Genomic DNA, 10,846 nt, shown 5'->3' on the forward strand with positions numbered 1-10,846 from the left:
TATGAAAACATTATGACATGCTGTGCATCAATGGAATTATGACAAGATGCTTGATGAAATAGGGAAATAGACTTAAGATACTGTATAATATTTCCAGATGGTGAACGAGTCTCACCCCTAATGCCGTGTAAAGCTGTGACATTCCTCAACACTAAAATACTTGAAACCCTACCCACATCCTTTGGCCACTCCCATTTAAATGTGCCATGAAATCTGCCATGTGTAAAAAAACACAAAATTGCTGCTCTCATGTAAACAAGAATAACTAACAGTCCATGGATTAAGAACAACAGAAAAACCTGCTTTTATTTCAGCAGTCAACATTAATCCCACGCCACACTGTTGTGCTAGAACCTGCAGTGCTCTAGGGAGCCCAGGCCTTCACCTCCACATGTAAAATGACATGGCTTAATGGATACATTTTAACACTGAATTATAAGCAGCAAGTTTCTCAGCAGGATAGAATAGACATCGAACAGTTAATTACTTCCATACAGGGCAACAACATACAGAGGATACTTGACATACAGAACCCGATATTTCATGTGATACTGACACTACAGAACCCCAAAGAACCTGAACCCTAATATTGCATGTGTTACTGACACTTATGACTGACTGATAGCTGTCCATGCCCTCCATGCATTTGAAGCAGCCCAAAAGAGCTGCTTGCCCTCTATGTGCCCGCAGCTCCAGAAGTGTCTTCGTCTTTCCTGTGCATGCGCATGTGGTGCGACTGCAGGGTCTGCACGTAGCGAAAGGCCTGTCCACACACAATGCAGGGATACGGCTTCTCGCCGGTGTGCACGCGCATGTGCGTCTTGAGCACCTCGGCGCGGGCGAAGGCCTTGCCGCACAGCGAGCACAGATGAGGCTTCTCTCCCGTGTGCCGCAGCTGGTGCTTGCGCAGCGTGACGCCCTGGGCGAAGCGTTCGCCACACACGGCGCACGCGTACGGCCGCTCGCCGGTGTGCGTGCGCCGGTGTGTCTTGAGGTGCTGCGCGCAGCTGAACGAGCGTCCGCAGTCGTGGCACAGGTACGGGCGCTCGCCCGTGTGCGTGCGCACGTGCTCCTTGAGGCCGGACGTGTTGCGGAATTTCTTGCCGCAGTGCGGACACGAGAGCGAGCGCTCGGACGCGTGCGTCGCCTTGTGCTCCTTCAGCTCGGCCGCACCGGCGAACACCACCCCGCATTTCGAGCACATGTTTCGGTTTTCCTTCCTGTGGCTCGCGATGTGTTGCCTGAGCGACGTTGACGACGTGTACGTCGCCTGGCAGTGCGGGCACGGTATCGGCGTGTCCTTGCTAGCGTGGCTCACCAGGTGCGTCATAACGCCGTTCTTCTGGGCGAACGTCTTCTCGCATTTTGTGCAAGAGTATGGTTTCTCTCCCGTGTGGATCCTGTGGTGGACGGTGAGGTGACTTAAAGTCCGGAAACTCTTTCCGCACTCGTTGCACTCGTACGGCTTCCCAAGAGGAGGTGGCGGCTTTTCGGCTCCTTCCTCTTCCTTCAGCGGACAGTGGCGCTTTCTTGGTTTCGGTCGTGGAGCGACGTTTTTGTCCTTGTGACTCCTCTGGTGTGCTCTGAGCCCTCTCAGTTTCCAAAATGTCTGATGACAGACCCCACAGGTATGGTGCTGTTTCTTGACCACAATCCTTTTGGGTTGTCGCCGTTTCTTGGAGGGTGCGGGGATATTCTCATCATCAGAACAAGACTGAACGTCTTCATCTGAAACACAACAACATATAAAAGTAAATCATTGTGATTCCGTGTCTCATTTTTCAAGCTCAACCATTTGTGATTAAGAGGTCCATAAGAATATAACGAGGCAGCTACAGTGTGTTTACATATGACTTCTTTCTGATTCTTCAATTTTGCATTCATACAATTAGGAATGAAGTCACTATCTCCATCGCTGTCAAAAGTGTCCTCATCTACTGCCCCCTGTCCACAGCAGTCCATCCCTACGACTCGCACCGCCGCTGAAGACTTCTCTCTGGTGTCATCCACAGATTCAGGACACTCTGAGGTACATGAGATGGCCATGGTGGGTGGATTCGTGTGAGCCTGAAAATGAATTAAAACACACTGTGAAAAGAAAATGGCAGTGAGAAAAGAGGTTCAATATATGTTGATGAGAGGGACATACCCGCGTCTGGATTTCATCTTTACTTCTTGTGGGTGGGGCCTTTCTCAGTATTTTCCGGTAGTTTCTGTGTTGGAAAATAAGGAGATATATTGACTTACTTTTAATGCTTCAGCACAAGTTGCAAAACATGGCATAGACTTAGATTAGAAAATAATGCATCTATGCATAGGTTATGAAACATATAATGCATTATTATGGTCAATCATCATACCTCTTACGCATGGTCACCTGTTCTTGTAGTGTCTGAACATCGCCTCTCAAAGCTCTGATGGTCTAATTATGAGAAGGGGGGGGGGCGATGAAAAATACTTTCATGCAAAAAGAACAAACATAAACTTTGTCTCTTCCTTGTCTCACCCTTTTAGCCTCGTTGAGTTGTCTTTCTTTCTCTTCCAGCCTCTTGTGGAGGTCTTCGACTTGAAGCTTCAACTGTCGGTTGGACTCGATGTGGTCTCGCAATGCGCTGACGAACTCCACTTCATTCTCCCTTAACTTCAACAAGTCTTGTAATGCCAAATCAAGTCCCTCACACTTTAAATAAGAACAGTTTTAAGCAGATAATTAGTTTCGAGTCTCCAATTCAGCACACACTGTGTCAGCAAAGAGGTGAAAGTATCTGCTATATCCTTTAAGATGAAAGCTGTTCAATTATATAGCATGTTGTTACATGAAAGGATATATCATTACATCGATACATTGTAAAAGCACTTACTGCATCCATGGTTGTTATATTCCCTTCGTCATATCTCAAACGCACAGCGATAGCCTATAACGTTATATCTTCGACTTTCTATTCTCTAACGTTCATTAGCTCAAGTTCGTGTTTAAAATAGGCAGGAGTGATGCATAAAACGAGGTCGTTGTAAGCTAGATCTACTCGAACACATACTTGCAAAAATGTTAATGTAACTAGTTAAGTGTCAGTCAGAGGATCTTTACTAGTTCCACACGTTTCTAGTCTGTTTACACACGTCTTTCCAGAACTGAAAAAAATATCCTCCTTCGTTTTCTGTCGACATCAACCATGGCTTTCTTCAGTGCCCCATGTGGATTGGAGTGGGAAAACAGCAGAAATGATCGGCCTTTGGAGCGAATGTTCAATTATGTGATAGACCGGCTATTTAGTTTTACGAGTGAAAATAAATTGTTTAGTTGTCAGATGTCATTTAATTCAGTCAGTTGGATGGTGATATAAAAAGACGTGCATTTCAACCTTAAATCACCCCAATTTTAATTGAAACCACAAGTATAATGTATTGTTGTGTAATGTAGTCTTCATAAGATGAACTCTTCAATATATAAGATAAACACAATCAGCAATCTTGAAATGCATATTTTGCATAGTGATGTTGAATGTGAAAATATTTAGTAAACTTAATTTATTTCACTTATTTATAATAAGAACAAGTGGTGCAGTGATCAAAGGGAGCATAGTCAATCAGTAAGATTAGTTGGTGAGGCTCAGAAGAGATGCAAAATGTGCATGTAACGCACAACAAAGATTATTTTGTGAGGGGCTGGTCATGGGGTAAAAAGTGCAATGATAGAGAAGTGCTGGGGCCTGTACTACGAAGCGGGGTTTCTGGCTTACCTGGGTAACTTCGAGAGTAACTTGATCACGTGTGGCGTAACTTCCCGATTAACCCGTACTACGAAAGGTGGATAGGTTTTAACCAAGGTATGCTGCCATGGCAATTTACGCTGCATCTCAAACCTGCTCCGACCAGGTTATGTTCTTGGTTAACCCGAGGTTTCCGTTAACCACACCCTAGGTCATTCCACGAAATCGGTGCCTTTTCAACTTTAAAAATGTGAAAAATATAATTGTTTTAAACTGATTTTTTTCAATGCCCATTTAATTAACACATCTTAACATGACAAGAAATTGTGTTGGGCCATCTCAAGCTATGCATTTTTTTTTTTACCATTCACTTATTACATAGAATATTGTAGGATAGTAACAGGACTGATGGTAACAGGACTGATGATTTCATGCTAAATTGCTCATTTCTAGCTAACAGGTCAAGGTTAGGAAGGCACATGGTATGTAATCTGAAAGGTTATTACTTCTAGATATTAGTAATATCAGTATTGCTAAATAATTGTTTATATATACACTTTAAAAAATGGTAACAGGACTGATGTTGTATACTTGCCCCTCTCTCACAACCCTGATAAAACATGAAAAATAGGACATTTAAGAAGAGAGAAAGTTACCCTTTCTTACACTGTGGAATCTGCTTCTTCTAAATGATGTCACTTCCTTGAAATTATGTCACTTCTAGTTTGTACCATTATTTTATAGGGGGTTTTGGTGAAAGTAACAGGACTGAGATAAAATTAAGGGACAATTATAAATTACTTATATTTTCTAAGAAAACATATCTATTTATGTCAAAATCATTGCTTAACAATGATATTTCACTTAAGACAATATAAAACTGTGAAAATTGTATCATTTTACCAACATTTTACAACTGAGAAGTGCTGTTGAAAAAGAAAAAACATAGCGTGGGACAGGCCAAAATCAACCAAAATCCTTACCCATAGCATATATTTATGTGATTTTAATCATTTTAACTTGTATTTTATTGGGTTTACTTGGTCTTATATTGATGCATATGATCTATAGTAACATTAAGTTTTTTAAATTACACATTTATTTGTTGTTAAAGCAACTTTAGAACTGATTATATGTTGTGGGACGCAAAAGGCACCGATTCGGTGGAATGACCCCTTTATAAGTACCACCCCTCCACTAACAATTTCTCCCGAGACATCGGCGTACCTGGATGATCCATACGACATTGGAGCGCAAATCGTGAGGGACTCTCTTCGCAGGGCGAGGGGTTTTAGAGACCGCCAGAAAATATATATAGCCTACCCGGACGATATTCTCTATGAAGATATAGATTGTCAGCCGAGGGAATTCGTTATCTTTGTCAGATGATCTAGGAAGACGTCTCATAGCAATGCCCGTACGTGGACATTCATGTGAATCGGTGATGCAAGAATGTAGGCTATGTCCTAAAATAAATCGTACAAAGGCCTACAGTATGCTGAACATCTGATCAAGAATAGCCTAAAATAAATCGGACACAGCCTACAGTAGGCCTAATAAATAAAAATCACCATTTTAACAAACTTGTTGAATTGAATGTCATATTACTGTACCCGGCACATAAAGGCTACACATTTCCACAGCACCAGAATCCGACCGAATGCCTCCCTCAACCCCCTCCATAATCGGCCTTCCACTATTATTTGCGATGGCCAACTCCTCTGCTACTGTAAAACACTCTGGTGCCTTTCCTCCTACAGTAGTGTTCGAAGACACCTGTTTCTTGTTAGCTGTAAAACAGAGGCCAAGTGAAGGCTATAAGCTAGGCCTACATGTTTTCATAATTAAGAAATATTAATGCAAGCTATAACTATATAAACCTACTATTCTGAATAATGTTTTTGTGTTTCATTTTCACCTGCTGCCATGTGCGTTTGGCAATGGTGTTGCATCTGAAATGTTCACAGGATTAGGCATACACTAAATCAGTCAATGGGGGCTACTTAAACATTCAATTATCCTTATTACTGAAATCTATATGCCCACTTCTGAATTGGGTTGCATCTGTAGGTCTTTTACTTTGCCAACAGCCGTGCACTGCCGACGTATTTGATTTTTGTCGTAGAGTGGGTTTTAATTCCTCATAACTTGTCATAATAATTGTGCAGTCCTCATCCGTAAAATAAGGTGATCGCGTCATCATTGAAAGTGGTGACTTGCGCTGCAACCCGCCCCTTTTATGTGAACGCGCACAGGTTAACCCCGGCTCAACAAATCAACTTCATAATCAGCGTCGTAGTACCGATTAACACCACTTAAGATAACCAGGTTTTGTCAACCCTGGTTTAACAAAGTAACCCTGGGTTACATCTGGGTAGGTTAAGCTCGCTTCGTAGTACAGGCCCCTGCACACTCTGGCTCCATATGAAAAGGTTTATTAGGCAATGACGTTTCGGCCTATAAGGCCTTCATCAGATCTCAGAAGAAAAACAAGAGACAAGTAATGATTTTAAGGCTTAACCTGGTCATTGATAACATGTATTCACGTTTCCCTTCCCTCACAATATGAACATGGGCGGTAGCAGTGGTTAAGGGAGCTGGGTTACCGTGCAGTAGCCTGAAAGTTGTGGGTTAAATTCCCGGCTTCCACCGTTGTGCCGTTGAGCAAGGCACTTAACCCCAAGTTGCTCCAGGGACAATGTAATCCCTTTTAATATAGATGACATGTGTAAGTCACTTTGGACAGGTGTCTGTAATGTAGACGATCAGTAACGAATGCATGGGCAGTTGAATCCAACATCCTACTATTTACAATCTATAAGATCATGACTCAGACACTGTCTTGTGACTGAGGAAGTTTGTATTTCTGCCTCATATCCGTTACCAATACAATACTATGCCTATTACAGGCTATTACCTTATTTCCTCTTTTACATTGACAAACTGGGTGAGGTAGCAGGCCTGTCAGCCAATAAGACATGAGATTATCTGAGTACAGTGAGGTCCTGGATCCTGTTCCGGCAGAATCCGAGTCAAATTTGACTCCGACTACACCCCTACCCCATGCTGTGCTCTCGTTTCTGATGGCCATGTAGACTCTTCAGGTAGCCAAAACTCTCCCCACAGATGGAGCAGCTGTAAGGTTTCTCTCCGGTGTGGACCCTCTGGTGCGTCCTGAGCGTCTCCACGCGAGTGTACGTCTTCCCGCAGATGGCACACAGGTGGGGCCGCTCCCTGGAGTGACAGAGCTGGTGTCTTTTGAGAGTCAACAGCCGGGCGAAACTTTTACCGCACTCGGAGCACTGGTGTGGTCTCTCTCCCGTGTGCGTCTGCTGGTGCTCTTTGAGCTGTGTAGATGTCCTGAACGCAACACCACAGATGTAACAGAGATACAGCTTTTCTCCAGTATGGGATCGCTCATGAATTCTCAAGTTGGGATAGGATCTAAACCTCCTCTCACAGATCGAACACTGGTAAGGCATTTCCCCCGTGTGAATAGTCACGTGAGACTTGAGGGAGCTTGAGTTAGAAAAAGTCTTTGAGCAATAGCTGCAGGCAAATGGCTTTTCCCCTGTGTGCATCCTGATATGTACCCTGAGTTTTGACATCGCTATAAAGGACATTGGGCAATGAGGACACTGGTGTGGCCTCTCTTGAGCGTGCCACATTTGGTGCGCTTTGAGGTTTCCCAACTGGAGAAATTTCCTCTCACAGAGTGCGCAAGTGAACCACCTCTCTCCCCTGTGGATTCTCTGATGTGTGCGTAAGTTTGACGATGAGGAACACCTCTTGCCACACTCGTCGCACATGTGCGCGGTCACCGTGGGCTTCCTCTGATCCCGTCCTTGTGCTTCTTCTTTAGCCGAGTGCGAGTTAAGTTTGGATTTAGCGCTGTCGTGCCTTCGGAGGTGGGCCCGGAGGTAACTGGGCAGGGCGAATGTTCTCCCACACCTGGCACAGCTGTAGGGTTTCTCTCCGGTGTGGATTCGGCAGTGGTTGCGTAGATTGGCCCCGCACCTCAAAACCTTCCCGCAGTCATTGCACTTGTGGAGTTTCTTCAGAGGAGTCTTCTCCTTATTACGACCGTGCCTGTCGGACTCTGTGGGACCTTTCTGAGTCTCCAACTTTCCAACACGCATTTTCTGGTTTGCATTTTCACTTTTCTCTTGTGCCATTGCATCCCGTGCATTATCAGACAAGGACTCACAGCCGTCATCTAACAAAAGACAATATGAATGTCAATATGAATACTACTACTACTACTACAATATAATACTTACAACACTAATAATAATAATAATAATAATAATAATAATAAATTAACTTTTTTTAACCCAGACATTACATACAGTTGATACAGTAAATGTTTGAGTTTGTAAAGAAAAATGCAAACACTGCTATTTTTTTGAACAGCCTAACATTCTGTAAAGGTATAACACAAACTTGATCAATTTTGGTCATGTTTTGAAATTGTGAAATTGAATTTGCAGTGTTCCCAATGCATTGATGTTATGGAATTAACAGCTATTCTAAGGATTTTGAGCTTTATTAATTGTTTAAAACACACTGCTATTATTCTGCACACAACTGTAACACTGTAGACCAGATATTGATGAATTGTGACTATGCTGCTGTGTTTTCACAGTAGCATTATGGAAATGGTTCTTCAGTCAACAGTGAGGAACTGTATCTCCATACATGAACAAACATACATACAATTTCCCTCAAGACACTGACACAACCAAACAATCCCTTCCGTTGTTTTAACTCTGAAATCATTACCTGTCAAGTGACTTACCATCAGGGACATTGCTGTCCCCATCCTCTTGAATTATCCCATCTTCTGCTTGTATGTCCTCCTTGAGTACAATACAGACTCCATCTGGTCCCAGTTTGTGTCTGCAGTCCTGCAGCCTCACGGACAACAGTGGGAGCGGCTGTGATGACGTTTCAGTGTTAGCGTCGGCAGAGCCTGACGAGGCGTTGGGAGAAATATTCGTGCTCTCATCATCTACTGTTGCAAGCTTGTTTTTTGTCACAACATCCAAGTATTGAGACGACCATGACAGCAACGTCTTTGTGTCATCATCACTGACAGAGAGTACCTCTGTGGTCATGTTCTGAGGTGCATAGGATAGGAGGATCAGCGAGGGAAGATCCGCATTAACCTGAAAATAAAAAGATGCTTAATGTACACACATGAAAAAAGGAAAAGGTGAGGAGAACAGAGCTTATTTGACTTCGTCATTAGCTTGGCTGAGCTGACAGAACTGGGACTATTACACTACATCCTTCGTCTTGTTTGGTTTAAGTGAAAACAGTTACCTTCTCAACAGCAAAAATATCCCTGAGGGCCTAGCGCATGGACTTCATCCCTGATAGTCTGTGGGGAACACAGGCTCAGCATCAGTCCTATGTGAAAATGCGCACAGCCTCTGCCAGTTAATTCTATCCTAACACTTGCCAGGCCTGTTTCACACCGGGTGTGTGATGTAAGCATGTCAGCTGTGTGGTGTGTATTTCGGCTCCCATGTTTACTAGACTGGTGCCAAAATTGAAAAATGTGCTTATTTAGGAAGCCCGAGGCATTTTTGAGACAAAGTTGGCAAACAGTCTTATTTTATCAATTTGGGTGTGCTGAATTCAAATCTGCAATATGACAAGCTCTATCTGACCTCTGGTGACCTCTAGGGGTCATTGAACTTTGGGGCTGTAAGCGTCCCAGCTGAACCTAGTTTCTCAGCTTCATAAGCAATGAAATGTACTAAAATGATGAATTAAGTTAACAAATGGCCTTGTTTGATAAATATTGGGGTGCTGAATTCAATTTTTCATTTGCAAAACCACATATGACCTCTGATAACCTCAAGGTCATTAAACTTTGCCTATAGGCCTATGCATTTAACTTCATTTTTTAATTATTTTTATTTTATTGTCCCAAAGGGGATATGAACAAACAAAACACAAATAGACAGGACCAAACAAGACAAAACAAAACATTAACTGCCAGTCTATGTGAATTTCACATTTTTTTCCTAAATGGCCACATCAGCAGAAGTGTGGCAACAACATGCAGCAGTGCACTGCAGCTTGTATTTTTTGCAGTTGCAGTTCTTCCTTTTACACTGTGTGGTACAACGGCACGTAACAAGATTGATAACAGCCTGAGGCACAGAAGGAAGGGAAGTGAGAAATGGCAAAAGAACATCTTTGTTAATTTGCCAACCCATAGTTTCCGGTAGTGTTGCACGGTGTATCGATACTAAAAAGGTATCGCGATGCCTTCACGCAAAAAACGATACGATTTCAGACGTTTTTAGAATCGATACTTTATTAAAATAATAACGTTCTGTGTCTGTGTGAACTGTTGCTCTCACTGCTCCTTGCACGCATCTAGGCAAGTGGGCGTGTCAAGCAGGCAGCTCTGAGTGAGTGAGTGCGCAGCCAACGTCAACAGTTCTTTGCCGACAGTTCTAGGCCTTGAGGATAAAACAAAAGGTGCAGTGAAATCTGCAACTATTTCGGATACATCACGAATAGTGAAGGCAAGCCATCAGGTACACAAAGTAATTTAAAAGCAGTAGGCTACGCATGGAACTTGGCTAAACACCTCGCAGACATATCCCAACATTTTTAAAGAGTTCAAATAACGACAGGTTAACGAATATGCTATAGAGAACACGACTACATGGTTAGTGCCAAGTTCTTTTCTTATGTTTTAGTCTAGCGAAAACGAGTATGGTTATCTGGGATAAAGCGAACCTTCCTTCATCCATGAATTTTGACGAGACATAACCATAGACTGCAAAAAATAGGACATAACGAGCTGTAATCATTTTGACGAGACATAACGAGCTGTAATCATAGGGTGCTAACGTGATGAAAGCGCAATGTTCACGCCAGAATAACATTAGCCTACCATAACTTGTAAACGATCTATTTCATGTTCGGTCAGTAGCCTACTACTGGTAATATTTGTCATGGCATGTAGACTGCAATTTGTTCAATAATTATTGTCCAGATGTAGGATAGGCTACCCGAAATGCGCTAATTAAAGCCCACAGCATAATACCACCAAACGTGTTGAGTCCTAATAATAGCGGCTTTTACGTGGTAGCAAATCATGTTATCAAAGA

At 42.9% G+C, this 10,846-nt stretch overlaps 2 protein-coding genes across 2 annotated transcripts; both read right to left on the bottom strand.

Annotated features, from left to right (window-relative positions):
* Nucleotides 1-280: 280 nt before the first annotated feature.
* Nucleotides 281-3,136, bottom strand: LOC143129561 (uncharacterized). Its single transcript, XM_076289919.1, has 6 exons — nt 2,862-3,136; nt 2,507-2,680; nt 2,361-2,422; nt 2,150-2,213; nt 1,887-2,067; nt 281-1,728 (listed from the first exon to the last, which is right to left on the bottom strand). Exons 1-6 carry the CDS (start codon nt 2,868-2,870, stop codon nt 677-679), a joined length of 1,542 nt encoding a protein of 513 aa, XP_076146034.1. The 5' UTR covers nt 2,871-3,136; the 3' UTR covers nt 281-676.
* Nucleotides 3,137-6,384: 3,248 nt separating this feature from the next.
* Nucleotides 6,385-8,871, bottom strand: LOC143129578 (uncharacterized). Its single transcript, XM_076289920.1, has 2 exons — nt 8,509-8,871; nt 6,385-7,926 (listed from the first exon to the last, which is right to left on the bottom strand). The coding sequence occupies exons 1-2, from the start codon at nt 8,825-8,827 to the stop codon at nt 6,767-6,769; spliced, it is 1,479 nt and encodes a 492-aa protein (XP_076146035.1). The 5' UTR covers nt 8,828-8,871; the 3' UTR covers nt 6,385-6,766.
* Between the last annotated feature and the right edge of the window lie 1,975 nt (nt 8,872-10,846).

This window comes from Alosa pseudoharengus, unplaced genomic scaffold, assembly GCF_046254945.1.
Source record: "Alosa pseudoharengus isolate Yale_2024_CS ecotype anadromous, Long Island Sound unplaced genomic scaffold, YU_APseudo_1.1 YU_APseudo_1.1_scf_1, whole genome shotgun sequence".
Taxonomy (NCBI): domain Eukaryota; kingdom Metazoa; phylum Chordata; class Actinopteri; order Clupeiformes; family Clupeidae; genus Alosa; species Alosa pseudoharengus.

What these genes read in the sequence shown, in the direction of transcription:
- LOC143129561 (XM_076289919.1), bottom strand. An exon ending in AACTCAACGAGGCTAAAAGG is followed by an intron (nt 2,423 to 2,506) that starts GTGAGACAAGGA and finishes TCTCATAATTAG; the next exon opens with ACCATCAGAGCTTTGAGAGG. An exon ending in TAGTGACTTCATTCCTAATT is followed by an intron (nt 1,729 to 1,886) that starts GTATGAATGCAA and finishes GTTGTGTTTCAG; the next exon opens with ATGAAGACGTTCAGTCTTGT.
- LOC143129578 (XM_076289920.1), bottom strand. Translation starts at nt 8,827, where the DNA reads ATGACCACAGAGGTACTCTCTGTCAGTGATGATGACACAAAGACGTTG. An exon ending in GGACAGCAATGTCCCTGATG is followed by an intron (nt 7,927 to 8,508) that starts GTAAGTCACTTG and finishes GTCTTTTGTTAG; the next exon opens with ATGACGGCTGTGAGTCCTTG.